Source organism: Vombatus ursinus, unplaced genomic scaffold (genome assembly GCF_900497805.2).
Source record: "Vombatus ursinus unplaced genomic scaffold, bare-nosed wombat genome assembly UNPS02014786.1, whole genome shotgun sequence".
NCBI lineage: Eukaryota > Metazoa > Chordata > Mammalia > Diprotodontia > Vombatidae > Vombatus > Vombatus ursinus.
In genome coordinates this window covers 11,407,130-11,424,537 of record NW_020954564.1, presented here as the reverse complement: position 1 = coordinate 11,424,537, position 17,408 = coordinate 11,407,130, and the positions used below count along the sequence as shown (strand labels likewise).

The 17,408-nt window shown below is 36.5% G+C and overlaps 1 protein-coding gene across 1 annotated transcript in view; it reads right to left on the bottom strand.

The window, feature by feature from the left end:
- The window catches only part of LOC114046987 (prostaglandin G/H synthase 1-like), a 31,258-nt gene extending 29,799 nt beyond the window's left edge, over positions 1 to 1,459 (bottom strand). The window contains exons 1-2 of the mRNA XM_027867631.1: positions 1,253 to 1,459; positions 336 to 525 (exon numbers count right to left, since the gene is read on the bottom strand). Coding sequence (XP_027723432.1) covers positions 336 to 525; positions 1,253 to 1,459 — 397 coding nt within the window. The remainder of the gene's footprint in view (positions 1 to 335; positions 526 to 1,252) is intronic.
- Positions 1,460 to 17,408: the final 15,949 nt, after the last annotated feature.

The following is a 17,408-nucleotide window of genomic DNA, read 5'->3' as shown; positions in this document are numbered from 1 at the left end:
AGAAGTGAGAAAGGTCAGGATGGAGAGAAAAAGACAAAGTGGGAAATAAGATAAAGAAAAGGAAATGGAGAGGGAGAGAGATGAAGCAGAAAAAGGGAAAGGAAGAAAGGAGGGAAAGAAAAAAGAGAAAGAAATGGGAGAAGATAATGTGAAGGAGAGGAGGTAGGTAAGGACATGGGGGTCAGAATAAGAGGAAAGGGGAGAGAGAAATAGTAGAGGGGAAGGACAGGCGAGAGGAAGAAAGGAAGAGTAAGGGAAAGGGGAGGGGGGGGAAGACAAGTGAGGAGACAGAAGAGCCCCGACTGGGAGCAATAATCTGCCCTGACCGAACTTACAGCTCATGGTGGGCAGAGGGAGTTTAACAAAGCCTAGACGCTGGCAGGCAGCTGGCCTCCGTCCTCTCGGTGCCAGGAGCCCTGACCAGTGCGGGCTCCAGCCTCTTGTAGCACTGGGCTGCCTGTCTCGCCTCCTCCCAGTGTTTCTCCTCGCACTCCTGCTCTCTAAACCTCCAGCCAGCCCCGCCCTCTAGGACAAGGGGGGGTAGAGGGAGGGATGAATGGGGCCCCATGGGGTCCTGCAGTCATCGGGGAATCTGTGGAGCGGTTTCCTGGACTTTTAGAATAGTAGACTCACATAAAATGAAAGGAAGCCGCAAATGCAAACTCCCGCTAAGAGCCCTCTATAAAATCAATGACTAAAGGTTGCTTGAACTCTTCCAGGAACCGGTCCTTCAGTACCTGGGAGGGCAAGAAGCTCCTTTTGTGGTTAATTTCATGTTAAATTACTTCTTTCTACTAAGCTGAACTCTGCCTCCCGTATCTCTCACACCTCACCGTCCCCTCTTCTATACCAGGTGGTCTGGTTCTGGAATCTTTTCACTGTCTGCACTGCACGAACTATTGTTCCTAAAACAGGATCATGGAATTATAATATTTAGAACTGAAAGGAACCTTAGAGAACATCTAATCCACCATGACCCACTTTCCAGAGAAGGAAGCAAAGGCCTAGGAAGGGAAGTGACTTGCCTGAGGCCCTCCCAGCTAGTAAATAGCAAAGTCAGGATGGAAACACAGGTCTGATTCCAAACGGACAAAATAGGCATGCCTGTTTCTCATTTCTGAACCTGACCCATTCTCCTGCCTCGGTTTCCTCAGCTCCAAGCTAGAGAATAGTGAAAAGGGCACAGAATTTGAAGTAAATAAAAGAAACCTTCAGTTTGAATCCCAGCTCTATTACTTACTATCAGTGTGACCTTGGGGAAGTCACCCTTTATGGCCTCTGTTTCATCACCTGGAAAATGAGTGGGTTTGATCACATGATCTCTTCCTCCTCCAAGTCCTGCGATCATACAGGTATAGGAACAATAGGCATCCCTGAGTTGCAGTGTGTCAAGGACTCCCTTAAAGCCAACACTAAAGATCTTCTCTCTGCTGTTCCATAGTAAACCAGTGGAGAACATTGCCACAAGAAAAGGATGAGGCACCCGCTCTTCTGTCCCCACCCAGGCAACTCCCAAGCTTCTCCCTTAAAAGCCAGTGGCTCTAGGGCCTGCACAGATTTGGGAGGTGAGACAGGAGAAGGAGGAGGAGGAGGAATGGGAGACCACAAGGCACTCACCCACCTTCTGGAGAAAACAGTGACAGCCTTTCCCTCCCATTCAACCCAGAGTAAAGTTCCTCCCTCCGAGATACTGCATAGAGGAAGGTAAGGAGGCTGTCACTTCAGGAAATGAGGCATTTTATGAGGGGGGGGTTAGTGTTTTGGGTGAGGGATTTATTATGTTCTCCTATGGAAAGGAGACTTGGAACATCCTATAGTATGCTTCCTTCCCCTTCTTTCTCATAAGGAGCCAGTGCTACCACAGAAGCTTTAAAGAATGGTGCAGGAGAAACTTGCTGCTTCCTGGCCTCCTCTGTGCCTAAAGGCTTAACAATTATCCCTAGGTTTAACAATTACCTTAGCCCTACCCTTTCTCCTCCCCAAAAAGTAACATGGCATAATCTAAAGGGAACAGGATTAAAAATCTTGAGATCTCGATTCTTCGAGTCCAGACTTTGCCACTAAGTTGTGTCATGTTGGTTCAATCCATTCTCCAGACCTGTTTTCTCATCAGATAAATGAGGAAGTTGGATCAGATGATTGCTAAGGTACTTTCTACTTCTAACAGAGAATGTTATAATGACTCCCAAGCACATCCTCACCACGCAGATTTTTATCCTCAGCCATCATCATCATCTCCCTCCACTCTCAAAATCAGACTTCACCCCTGGGTCCCCTGGCCTTATCCTGACCAGAGCCAGGCTTTTACTCCATCTCCACATTGTATTACCATCCTGGGTTTCCTCTCCCCACTTTTCCCTCCCCTTTAGACTTTAAGTTCTTCAAGGGAAGGAATGATCTCCCTTGCCTGCATTGGCATCCCCAGCACTGAGCAAAATAAGCACTTGAGAAATGCTTCACCTATAGGTGTTCAGAGATCTCTTCCAGCTCTGACATTTGTTGTACTTGGTTCCCTTTCAATGCTAACATTTTATGTTCCACAGGCTAACATCCTATGCCCTAAAGTCCTTTTCAACTTGGATATTCTTTAATTTTTAGGAGGCAATATGACATAGTTAATATAAGGAGTTTGGGACCTAAAGTCAAGAGACGGAGGCTTGAATCTCACCTCAGATATTGACTCTCTGTCAATCACTTCCTTTCAGTGCCTCCATTTCTTCATCTGTAAAATGGAGATAATAATGTTCACACTACCTGCCTCATAAGGTAATTATGAGGAAAGTGCTTTGCAAACCTTAAAGTGCTATATAGATATGAGTTATTATATTCCAAGATTATTATATTCCAGATTTCCTATTCTATGGTATATAAATGGGAGTTATTAGTATATTCCAAGGTCCCTTCAAGAAGTTTTCTTATTCTATGTTCTAAAGCCTTTTCCACCTCTAATGATCTATCATAAATCATTAGATGTCATGGAACCTCAGAATCTTGCCAGACTGCTCAATGAGATTGGCCTAGCAGTCCAAAGAGGAGAACCTAAGGAAATGAATGCATAGTTCTCAGTTTATGAATGAACTTGGATAGGCAAGCCCACAAAGAAACAAGATCAGTTGTTAAGAAACACAAAGGACAGCATGGCCAAGAAGGAAAAACAACACCAAGAACTGACAAACTACTGCTGAAAAACAGATAAATTAATACTCAGAAAACAAACCAAGATCTTCAGAGGGATGCAGGAGATGGAGGAGTTATTAATTCCTACAGTAAGACCTATGCTTCTGAAAGTTGAAAAAATAGGAAAAAGAACAGTTGTTTTTCTTAAAGCTGAGAAACACAAATCAAAACAACTCTAAGGTCTTACCTCAGCAAATTGGTAAAGATGACAAAAGAAGGGAATAGTCAATATTGGAGGGATTGTGGGAAGCTAGACACACTAATGCATTGTTGATGCAGTGATGAATTAGTCCAACTATATTAGAAAACAATTATGGAAATAAAATGACTAAAATTTTAATCTTCTTTGATCCAGAGAGTCTACTGCTATATGCCCCAAGGAGATTATTGATTTAAAAAAAGGATCCATATGTACACCAAAATATTTATAGTAGCACTTTTTGTGTTACAAAAGAAATGGAAACAAAGCACAAGCCTATCCATTAGGGCAATACCCAAACAAATTGTGGTACATGAATATAATGGAATAATAATGTGCTGTAAGAAATGATGAATATATAAAGCAGCAATCATCAAACTATTTGGTACTAGCTAAGAAATAGAGTGGTGCATGTATAAAAATATTTATAGCAACTCTTTTTGTGGTGGCAAAGAATTGGAAATTGAAGGGATGTCCATCACTTGGGAAATGGCTGAAAAGTTGTGGTATATGAATGGAATGGACTCACTATTTGACAAAAATTGCTGGGAAAACTGGAAAATAGTATGGCAGAAACTAGGCATAGACCAACATCTTATACTGTATATCAAGACAAGGTCAGAATGGGTATGTGATTTAGACATAAAGGGTTATCACCCTTTTATCACCTTATCACCATAAGCAAAATAAGAGAGCAAAGAATAGTTTACCTTTCAGATCTATGGAGAAGGGAAGAATTTATGACCAAACAAGAGATAGAAAACATTATGAAATGTAAAATGAATAATTTTGATTACATTACGTTGAAAAAGTTTTGCACAAACAAAGCCAAGGCAACCAAGATTAGAAGGAAAGCAGAAAGCTTGAAAGTAATTTTTATTGCCAGTGTTTCTGATAAAGACATAATTTCTAAAATAGAGAACAGAGTCAAATTTATAAGAATTCATAAGTCATTCTCCAGCTGATAAATGATCAAAGGATGTGAACAGGCAGTTTTCAGATGAAGAAATTAAAGTTATCTATAGTCATATGAAAAAATGCTCTAAATCACTATTTAATAGAGAAATGAAAATCAAAACAACTCTGAGGTACCACATCACACCTATCATATTGGTTAATATGACATAAAAGGAAAATGATGGATGTTGGGGAAGATGTGGGAAAATTGGAACACTAATGCATTGTCATGGAGTTGAGAACTAATCCAACCATTCTGGAGAGCAATTTGGAACTATGCCTAAAGGGCTGTAAAATCGTGCATATCCTTGGTTCTGTAATACCACTGCTAGGTCTGTATCCCAAAGAGATCAGAAAAAACCCACATATTCAAAAATATTTATAGCTGCTCTTTTTGTGGTAGCAAAGAATTAGAAATTGAGGGAATACCCATCAATTGGGTAATGGCTGAACAAGTTGTGGTATATAAATGGAATGGAATACTATTGTGCTATAAGAAATGATAAGCAGGCAGATAGATTTAAGAAAAGCCTGGAAATATTTATGTAAACTGATGTTGAGTGAAGTGAGCAGCACCAGAACATTGTGCACAGTAACAGTAACATTGTGCAATGTTCAATTTTGATAGACTTGGCTCTTGTCAGCAATACAATGCTCTAAGAGAATTCTAAAAAACTCATGATGGAAAATACTATCCATATCCAGAGAAAGAACTATGGAGTCTAAATGCAGATCAAAGCATACCACTTTCACCTTTTTTGTTATTGTTTTTTTCTTTCTCTTGGCTTTGCCTTTTGTTCTGATTCTTCTTTCACAACATGACTAATGTAGAAATATGTTTAATATGATTGTACATATATAACCTATATCAAATTGCTTGCCATCTTGGGGAGGGGAGAGAGGAGGGTGGGAGGGAGAAAAAAGGTTTGTTGGAAACTTTATGTGTAATTAGAAAAAATAAAATGCTATTAAAAAGAAATGATGGATGTTATAAATATAAAGAAGCATGGAAAGATTTACATGAACTGATGCAGAGAGAAATTAACGGAACCAAGAAAACAATATACGCAGACTACAACAATGTAAATGGAAAGGACAATAAACAAAAGTGAATGTTAACAAATTATAAAGAAGAAGGATGGCTCCAAATAAGTGATATGAGGAAACACTTTTCCAACTCCTTTGCAGAAATTAGAGGTACTCAGGTCTAGACGATAGATAGATGATAGATAGATAGATAGATAGATAGATAGATAGATAGATAGATAGATTTTATTGATGTATTGATCAATTTTGCTTTTTATATTTGCACTTTTTCTTTTAAAATATTCTTTCTTATATGGAATGGCTCTCTGAAAACAAAGAGGAGGGGAATGCATGAGAAAATTTAGTCTACATAAAAATAAATTCTGTCAACAAAAATTTATTTTAAAAAAATCTGCTAACCATAGCTCTGGTCTCTTACAGCTCTTACCCTCTGACCCTAGTAGATATGAAACAACAGGCAGGTCATTTTATCTCTATGAGCCTCAATTTTATCACCTGCAAAAAGGAAGATAAGAATAATTCTACTACCTAATTCACAAGATTGTTGTGAGGAAGCATTTTGAAAACTTTAAAATACTATATATACATCTGAATTATTATTGCTCTCCTTTTTTATCCCTAGTTCCCTTGGACCATCTGGAATCCTCATAAAGACATGGTCCCACAACTTGATCACTAGAAAATGAGTCAGCTAGCTAACTCCAGAACTTTGCCTTTGAACCTCTGCTTTGCATTGGTATCACTTTTCTCTATATCATTTTTGTATGCAGAATATTTATTTATTTGTTCTTCTCCCTCAGTAGACTAGAAACTAATTTAGAGGTAGGCTTGTGCCATGATCATCTTGGTAACCCTGATACCTTGCTGTGTTTTGCACATAGTATGCACTTTTTAAAATGTTTCTGGAATTAAATCCATATGTGTCTCTAATCGGTGAGCTCCATAGGGGCAGAGACCCATATATTGTTTACCTCTGTGTCCCTTTCTGCCTAGAAATGGTCCTACACAGAGCAGACCCTCAGGTCAATGTACCTTAGAACTTCAGAGTTGGAAGAGACTTAAAAACATTTCACCAGAAGAAGAATGGCTCATATGTCTAGAACAATTCAAGGTTTCTGCTACATGCTCAACAACCTCTGTGAGCTGGGTAGTGCCAGGATAATCATTCCATATCATTTTATATGTGAGGAAACAATCAAAAAATGAAGTAACTCAACCAAGATCAACAGCTAATAATCATGGGAACAAGGATTTGAACATAGGGGCCTCTTGACTCCTGATTATGAACACTTTTCCCAAGAACACACTACCTCTCATAGATTTCATGGCATTTTGGTGGTAGTTTGCTTTTTTCCCCTTCAATATGTTAGTGCTTGTCCTTCCCCAATATTAGATTGCTAAGGAACAGAACAGCAAGGGGGCACATGTATCAATAGGGAATTAGAACAGAGTAAGCCACCTGTCAACTCCCAATTAGGCAAGCTGTTAAAAGTTTGGAATAAGGGATAACTGCCTGATACACTTCAGCTCAGTTGGACTGGACTCAGGAACCAAGGTATATAATTTTGGGAAACAAATTTGGCCAAATGAATATAGGACCTTTATTATTGTCAGCTGCATGTGCTAAAAACCAGACTTGAAAAATGTAGAACCTAAACTAATGGATTATTGATGCTGTGGGGCAAGACTTCCAAACCAAGTCTGCCCCTCATTATCACATTCATACAATCCAGGTTTCTCACAAAATAAAAACCATGGTAATATCTGGTGTCAAGATGGTGGAGGGAGGTAGGAATTTACCTGAGCTCTCCCAAATTCCCCTCCAGACAACCTTACAATAATGCCTCAGGACAAATCTTGGAACAGTGAAGCAGTTTACCAGCCCAGGACAGCTTGAAGGATCAGAAAGAAAGGTCTGGGAAGGGAGCATAGTCTGCAAGCAGCAGTGGCAGGTTGTATACAAAAAGGCCAGCAGTAAGGCCCCAAGCCTCAAGGAAAACTGCCAGTGAGGCCCTGCCCCCAGTGCAAATCAAAAAAGACTTTAAAAAGCAAATAAAAAAAGTAGAAAAAAAATTGGAGAATGAAATTACAGTAATGCAAAAGAATCATGAAAAAAGAATTGAGAGCTTGGTAAAGGAAATACAAAAAGTGTGAAAAGATAAACAAAAATTTGCCAGAGAAAACAACTCCTTAAAACGTAGAACTGGCCAAATGGAAAAGGAGACATAAAATATCACTGAAGAAAATAATTCCTTGAAATTAGAATTGGGCAAGTGGAAGTTAATGACTCCATGAGAAATCAAGAAACAATAAAACAAAAGCAAAAGAATGTAAAACTAGAAAAAAATGATAAATTCCTCATTGGGAAAACAGTTGTCCTGGAAAATAGGTCCAGGAGAGATAATTTAAGAATTATTAGACTACCTGAAAGTCATACTCAAAAAAGAGCCTGGACATAACATTTCAAGAAAGTATGAAGGAAAACCACCCTGATATCCTAGAACCAGAGGGCAAAATAGAAATTGAAAGAATCCACCTATCACCACTTGAAAGAGATCCCAAAATGAAAACTACAAGTAACATCACAGTCAAATTCCAGAACTCCCAGGCCAAGGAGAAAATACTGCAAGTAGCCAGAAAGAAGCAATTCAAATATTATGGAGCCACAGTCAGGATGACACAAGATTTAGCAGCTTCTACATTGAAGAACCAGAGGGCTTGGAATAAGATATTCCAGAAGGTAAAGGAGCTAGGAGTACAACCAAGAATCATCTGTTCAGCAAAATTGAGTATAATTCTTCAAGGTAAAAAGTTGATATTCAATGAAATAGAGGACTTTCAAAGGTTTCTGATTTTAAAAAAAGACCAGTGCTGGACAAAAAACCTGATCTTCAAATACAAGACTCAAGAGAAGCATAAAAAGGTAAACAAGAAAGAGATAACATTAGAGATTCAATAAAGTTAACTAGTTTTTATTCCTACACAGCAAGATGATACTTGTAACTATATATACTTGTAATAGAACTATATCACTATTAATGCAATTAGGAGTATACACACACAGAAAGTGTGTTGACTATGATGGGATGATATCCAAAAAAACAAAATTAAGCAGTGATAAAGAAGACTGTATTGAGAGAAGAAGAAAGGGAGAACTAGAATGGAGTAAATTATCTCACATTAAAAAAAGCACAAAAGAGCTATTTCAGTGGAGGGAAAGATGGGGGGATGCAATATTTGAACTTTCTCATCAGAATTGGCTTAAAGAGAGAATAACATACAGACTTAGTTGTATATAGAAATCTATCTTACCCTATAGGGAAGTAAAAAGGAACAGAGATAGGATAACAGGGTGTGGGACTGATTGAAGGGAGGGCACATTGGGAGAGGCAGTGGTCAGAAATAAAATACTTGTGATGAGGGACAGGGTGAAAGGTGAAAGAAGGAAAAATAAATAAGGGAAAATAGGAAGGAAAATATGCAGTTACCATAATTGTAAACGTGAATTGGATGAACTCGCCCAAGAAAATATAAGTGTGTAGCAGAATGGATTACAAAACAGAATCCTACAATATGCTGTTTATAAGAAACACATCTGAAGCAGAGACACACAAAGTAAATGTAAGGGGCTGGAGCAGAATCTATTATGCTTCAGCTGAAGTAAAATAAAAAAATAAAGCAGGGATAGCAATTATGATCTCAAACAAAGCAGAAAAAAATAGACCTAATTAAAAGAGATAAGGACGGAAGCTATGTATTGCTAAAAAGTACCACAGACAATAAAGTAATATCAATACTAAGAATTTAGGTACCAAATGGTATAGCATCTGAATTTTTAAAGAAGTTAAATGAGTTATAGGAGGAAGTAGACAGTAAAACCATGCTGGTGGGAGACCTCAACTTTCCCCTCTCAGAACAAAATAAATCTAACCCAAAAATAAACAAGAAAGAAGTTAGGGAGGTAAATATAATTTTAGAAAAGTTAAATATGAAAGACCTCTGGAGAAAATTGAATGGGAATAGAAAGGGATACATCTTTCTATCAGTGGTACATTACACCTACACAACCATTGACTGTGTATTAGGGCATAAAAACCTCACAACCAAATTCAGAAAAGCAGAAATACTAAATGCATCTTTTTTTCAGATTATACTGCAACAAAAATTATATTCAATAAAGTGCAATGGAAAGATAGATTCAAAATTAATTAGAAACTAATCTAATTCTAAAGAATAAGTGGGTCAAAGAACAAATCATAGAAACAATCAGTAGTTTCATTAAAAAGAATGACATAAATGAGACAATATGCTCAAATTTATGGGATATAACCAAAGCAATACTTAGAAGAAAATTTATATTTCTAAATAGAGAAAGAGCAGACCAATGAATTGGGTATACAACTAAAAACAACTAGAAAAAGAACAAATTAAAAATCCTTAATTAAACACCAAATTGGAAATCCTGAAAACCAAAGGTTAGATTAATAAAATTAAAAGTAAGAAAACTATTGATCCAATAAATAAAACTAGGAGCTGATTTTTTGGTGGAGGGTGAAGGGAAGGAAGCCAATAATATAGATAGACCATAGGTAAATTTGATTTTTAAAAGGGGAAGAATAAAACCAAATTACCAGAATAAAAAATAAGGGGGTAGAACCAAGATGGTGGAGTAAAAGCAGTGACTGGCTTAAACTCTCCCTTAAACCGCTCCAAATACCTGTAAAAAAAAATGGCTCTAAAAAAATTCTACAGCAGTAGAACCCACAATAAGACAGTGAAAGAAATTTACAGCCCAAGACAACCTGGATGGTTGATTGGAAAAGTCTATTGTGCTAGGCTGGGAGAGGAACACAGTTCAGCGTGAGCTGCACAGGCAAAGACCAGGCCTCAGCAGGACTCAGGGGACTAAATCAAGGGGAGCTGTGGCAGTTCTCAGACTTCTAAACCCACAAATGCCAAAGACAAATTGGAAGGTCAATAGGAAAGGTCAGTCAGACCTAGGTGAGGGAGGAGCATGGTCCAGCTCCAGTCCTGACACAGCCCCAGGGCAGTGGCTGCTTCCAGAGTTCTCTGCCCACAGATGGAGTGTGTATTGAGTGGCTTATCAGAGGGGGATTGCTGTGATCTCTTTGCTGGCACCGAGGCAAGATTCTCTTGCTTTGCATGTGCTTGGATCTGGGTCACAGTCCTGGGGCAAGGAAGAGCACTGGCATGGTGGAGCTAGTGGCAGCCGTAGAGAGGGAAGCGTCCTCACAGTCCTAAGGCAGAAAAGAGTGTTTGTGATCACTCATAGAACAGAGCACAGGCCAGGAAAGGAGTAAACACCTCTCCTTTAATTATACCACCTTGGAAGAACTGAAAATTTACAGGTCCCTAGAAGTAGCTCTGAAAACAGTTGCACAAAACCCCTGAAGCTTGAGACACTACACCCTCCGCACTGGAAGCAGACCGCTACCTTAACAAAGAGTTTAAAACTCAAGTAATTGGCTAAGATCATGACCAAGCAGGGCAAAAATAATCAGACCATAAAATCTTACTTTGGTGACAAAGAAGATCAAAACATACAACCAGAAGAAGACAACAAAGTCAAAGCACCTATATCCAAAGCCTTCAAGAAAAATATGAATCAGTCCAAGGTTACAGAAGAGCTCAAAAAGGATTATGAGAAGCAAGTAAGAGAAGTAAGGAAAAATTGGGAAGAGAAATGAGAGTGATGCAAGAAAATCATGAAAAACAAGTCAGCAGTTTGCTAAAGGAGACCCAAAAAAATACTGAAGAAAATAACACCTTAAAAAATAGCCTAACCCAAATGGCAAAAGAGGTCCAAAAAGCCAATGAGGAAAAGAATGCCTTAAAAAGCAGAATTGGCCAAATGGAAAAGGAGGTCCAAAAGCTCACTGAAGAAAATACTTTCTTAAAATTAGAATGGAGCAATTGGAAGCTAGTGACTTTATGATGAATCAAGAAATCACAAAACAAAAGCAAAAAAATAAAAAAATAGAAGACAATGTGAAGTATCTCATTGGAAAGACAATTGACCTGGAAAATAGATCCAGGAGAGATAAATTAAAAATTATTGGACTAGCTGAAAGCCATGATCAAAAAAAAAAAAAAAAAGACTACACATCATCTTTCAAGAAATTATCAAGGAAAACTGCTCTGATATTTTAGAACCAGAGAGTAAAATAGAAATTAAAAGAATCCACCAATCACTTCCTGTAGGAAATCCACAAAGGAAAACTCCTAGGAATACTGTAGCCAAATTCCAGAGTTCCCAGGTCAAGGAGAAAATATTGCAAGCAGTCAGAAAGAAACAATTCAAGTATTGTGGAAACACAATCAGGATAACACAAGATTTAGCAGCTTCTATATTAAGGGATCAGAGGGCTTGAAATATGATATTCTGGAGGTCAAAGGAGCTAGGATTAAAGCCAATAATCACCTACCCAGCAAAACTGAGTAAAATCCTTCAGGGGGAAATGGACATTCAGTGAAATAGATGACTTTTAAGCATTCTTGATGAAAAGACCAGAGCTGAATAGAAAATTTTACTTTCAAATTCAAGACTCAAAGGAAGCATGAAAAGGTAAACAGGAAAGAGAAATCATAATTGACTTATTAAAGTTGAACTGTTTACATTCCTACATGGAAAGATGATATTGTAACTCATGAGACCTTTCTCAGTATTAGGGAGGGGGGAAAATATGTGTATATATGTATATATAGACAGGAGGCATAGAGTGAGTTGAAGATGAAGGGGTGATATCCAAAATATAAAATTAAGGGGTGAGAAAGGATTATACTGACAGAAGGAGAAAGGGAGGGGTAGAATGGGGTAAATTATCTCACATAAAATAGACAAGAAAAAGCTTTTACAGTGGAAAAGTGGGGAAAGGTGAGAGGCTGAATCTTACTCTCATCAGATCTGGCTTAAGGAGGGAATAATATACACACTCAATTGAGTATGGAAATCTATCTTACCCTACAGGAAAATAGGGGGGGAAGGGGATAACAGAGGGGAGGATGATAGAAAGGAGGACAGATTGGGGGAGGGAGTAATCAGAAGCAAACACTTTTGAGGAGGGACAGGATCAAAGGAGAGAATAGAATTAATGGGGGATGAGATAGGATGAAGGGAAATACAGTTAGTCTTACAACATGACTATTACAGAGGTGTTTTGCATGACTACACATGTATAACCTGTATCAAGTTGCTTGCCTTCTCAATGAGGGTGGATGGGGAGGGAGGAAAGGGGAGAATTTGGAACCCAAAGTTTTAAAAATAAATGTTAAAAATTGTTTTTACATGCAACTGGGAAATAAGATATACACAAGGATCACACATTATGACTAGGTGTGATTTATACAAGCAATGCAGGACTGGCTCAATGTAAGGAAAACTATCAGTATAATCAACCATATCAATAACAAAATCAACAGAAATCATTTCCATGGATGCAGGAAATAGCCTTTGACAAAATATAACACACATTCCTATTAAAAACCCCAGTGAACATATGAATAAATGGAACTTTCCTTAAAATGATAAGTAGTATATATCTAAAACTATCAGCAAGAATTATCTATAATGAAGATAATCTAGAAGTCTTCCCAATGAGATCAGTGGTAAAGCAAACATGCTCATTATCACTACTATTATTCAATATTGTGCCAGAAATGCTTAGCTATAGCAATAACAGAAGAAAAAGAAATTGAAGGAATTAGAATAGATAATGAGGAAATGAAACAATCACCCTTTGCAAATTATATGATGGTATTCTTAGAGAATCCTAGAGAATCAATTAAAAAGCTAGTTGAAATAATTAACAACTTTCACAAAGTTGTAGGAAATAAAATAAACCTACATAAAGCATCAGCATTTCTATCTTTACCAACAAAGTTCAGCAGCAAGAGGTAGCAAGAGAAATCCCATTTAAAATAACTGTAGACAGTATAAAATAGTTGGGAGTCTACCTGCCAAGATAAACCCAGAAACTATATGAACACAATTACAAAACATTTTTCACACAAAGCAAGTCAGATCTAAACAATTGGACATTATTAATTGCTCACAGGTAGGTTGAGACAATATAATAAAAATGGCAATTCTATCTAAATTAGTCTACTTATTTAATGCCATGCCAATCAAACTATCAAAAAGTTATTTTATTGAGCAAAAATATATATAATGACAAAATTCATCTGGAAGAACAAAAGGTCAAAAATATCAAGGGAATCAATGAAAAAAAAGTGAAGGAAGGTGGTCTAGTCATACCAGATCTCAAACTGTATTATAAAGTGACAATCATCAAAACAACCTGGTACTGGCTAAGAAATGGATCAGTGGAATAGATTAGGTACACAGTTCACTACAGTAAATGACCATAGTAATTTAGTGTTTGATACACTCAAAGATCCAAGCTTTGAGGATAAAAATTCATTTTTTGACAAAAACTTCTGGGAAAACTGGAAAATAGCATGGCAGAAACTCGGTATAGACAAACATTTCACACTGTATACTAAGATAAGGTCAAAATGGGTACATGATTTAGACATAAAGAGTCATGCCATAAGTAAGAGCATGGAATAATTTACCTTTCAGACCTATGGAGAAGGGAAGAATTAATGACCAACCAGGAAATATAGAGCATTACAAGATGTAAACCGGCTAATTTTGTTATAGTAAATTTTAAAGGTTTTGCACAAACAAAACCAATGAAATCAAAATCAAAGGAAAGTAGAAAACTAAGGAGGAAATTTTACAGCAAATATCTCTGATAAAAGGCCTCATTTCTCAAATATATAGAGAATTGAGTCAAATTTGTAAGAATTCAAGTCATTCCACAATTGATAAATGGTTAAAGGATATGAAAAGAAAAACTTCAGAAAAACCTGAAAATACTTGTATGGACTGATACTGAATGAAGTGAGCAGAACCAAGAGAAAATGCTGTACACAGTAACAGCCACGCTGTTCAATGACTAACTTTGATAGACTTAGCTCTTCTCAGCAATACAAGGATCTAAGACATCTTCAAAAATCTCATGATGGAAAATATTATCCACATCCAGAGAAAGAACTATGGAGTTTAAATGCAGATTGAAGCATACTACTTGCTCTTTTTTCTTCTGTTTTGTTTTGTTTCTTCTTCCTTGTGCTCCTCTTATTGGTTCTAATTTTTCTTTAAAACATGACTAATGTGAAAATACATTTAATAGGAATGTATATGTAGAGCCTATATCAGATTGCATGCCATCTTGGGAAGGGAGGTTGGGAGGGAGGGGGAGAAAATTTAAAACTCAAAAGCTAATGGAAGTGAATGTTGAAAACTAAAAATAAGTTTAAAAAACTAACAAAAAAAGGATATAAACAGGCAGTTTTAAAATCATGCATGCTCTTTGACCCAGAATTCCACTATTAGATATATATCCGAAAGAGATTTTTTTAAAGGGAAAAAAATCTATCTGTACAAAAATTGTTATAGCAACTCTTTTTGTGGTGGCTAAGAATTAGAAATTGAGGAGATGTCCATTGATTGGAGAATGGCTAAATAAGTTGTGGTATTTGATTGTAACAGAATATAATTGTGCTATAAGAAATGATGAACAGGTAGATTTCAGAAAAATCTGGATTTACATGAACTAATACAAAGTGAAGTGAGCAGAACTAAGAGAACATTGTAAACATTAACAGCAATATCGTATGATGAACAACTGTGAATGACTTAGCTTTTCTCAGCAATACAATGATCTAAGAAAATCCTAAAGAACTCATGATGAAAAATGCTATCTGCCTCCAACGAAAGAACTGACAATGTCAGAATACAAACTGAAGCATATTCTTTTTCACTTTCTTTCTTTTCCTTTCTTTCTTTCATTCAAATTTTCTTCCACAAAATGATTAATATGGAAATTTTTTGTATGATTGTACATGTATAATCTATATCAGATTGCTTACCATCTCGGAGAGGGAGAGGGGAGGGAGGGATAGAATTTAGAACTCAGAACTTTAAAAAAAGAATGTTAAAAATTGTTTTCACATGTAATTGGGGGGGAAATAAAATATTACTAAAAAAAACCCTAGCACTCTTTAAAAAAATCAATTTTGTAGGAAATAATCAAAGAATAAAGAACTTAATAAAGAGAAAGAAGAGTAGAATTTAGGGAGCCCCATAAAGGGGATGAGACAGACAGTAAGGTGGACTTGATGGGGCTTACACTTCAAAAGTTTTCTAGCATTCACAAGGTCTTTTTACTTTAGAGAATTTCAGAAGGGAGCACTTCATCACTTATAAAAATGACAATAAGAGAAAACAGAAAGAGAGCTTAGAATGATGGGGAAGATTAATGAAATCTCCAAACAACTCCCCAGGTATTAGTAACATTAGGCAGAAACTTACTCTAACTGATTTTTTTTATTAGACTTTCAATGGATGATAAGGAAGAAAACTGAAAAATTCTCTCTGCTGCACAATCCTGACCAGAATGGAGATTACAAAAATAAAAAGACAAGAAAGAGGTCAAAATCTTTTTCCTGGTTTGTAGAAATTCATGGCATTATAAAAATTTCTTAGTGAAAGGCCTGTTAACAATCTCAGACAGACAATATTCTAACATGTCTATCAAGTTATAACATTTCTCAAATGGAAACTTTTAGAAATAAATTTGCAGCATTAAATTGAATATAACATATTAATGCTCTGTCCTTGAGGGACCATTTGAAGGACATGTCCCAATCCTTAGAGCCTCTTGAGCTCCAAAATGAGGTAGAAGGGAATGTGAGACTACCACAATGTGTCTTTGAAAGTGAGCTAACTGAAAGCAAAGGGTTCTAAAATTTGAGGTGTGGGTAGTTTATAGTTCTTAGGAAAACTGAAATTTTAAATGTTACTATTAGTAATTGTAAATTCAGATTTGATGTGGTTGAAGTTTATCCTGAAACTAAATTATAATGCAGTCTCATTTAAAGTAAGATGAGTTCCCCTATTAAGACAATTGTGATAAATCAAAATTCAGTGCAAAATACATTTGATATTTAGCATTAAAGTAATATGCTTGGAAACTGCATGTATTGGGAAAATTTAAGTTCAAATCTGGTCTCATAAATTTATTAGATGTGTGACCTGTTGCCTCAGTTTCCTCATCTGTAAAATAGGATAATAATAGCACCTACCTCCCAGGGTTATTGTGAGGATTAAATGAAATAAAATGTAAAGTGCTTTGAGTCCAGTGCCTGACACGAAATAAGCACTATATAAGTGTTAGCTATTACTATTTTTATTCATTGTAATTATACTGTGTTTTGAAAGTGACTAGTAAATGCAAATTGATTGATGGTGATTTTCTACATAAGAGAATTCAGAAATGCATTCAAATGAATTGATCTTATTGCATTGGCAAAGAGTTTCAAACATGAAACAATATTGTGCACATTATTGTTACATTTCTAAATATCATATATTGTGAAATTTGAGGAAACGTATCAGAAATGCTGTTAGAAAAGTAACTTGTCTTTTAATCTGGATGCTGTTAGGTATGAATTTGGCCATTGTGGTCAAAAATGTTTGAAAACTGTCAAATATTTATTTGGGTACATTTTGCTTTAAAATGGATAATAATAAGAAAAAATAATGACTTACTTTTGAGGAGGAAAGTAACAAAGACCTCTTAAGTTGTCCTTATCTGCGAAGTTTTTAGGACTTTCTATTCAGGCAGGGTCATAAGATCTTATCAGCCCTGCTGATAGCATGTTTGTAAAATTCTAAAGTAATGAAGTTTGAGAAACTAGGATCACTCCCAGTCAAAGTGGTGAATTACAAGTTTCCTTATAGTAAAGAGTGAGTTTTATCTGAGATTTTTGGCTATTACTTATGAAAATTATGAAATTGAACCTGTCAATAAATAGTATATATTGAAGTTACATCTTTGAACCAATTTAGTAACAATAGACTTTAGATTCAAAGATTCCATTTTTGCTTCGGGGATTAATAAGCAATTCAGATATCTGTTAGTCTGAAGACTTATAGTAG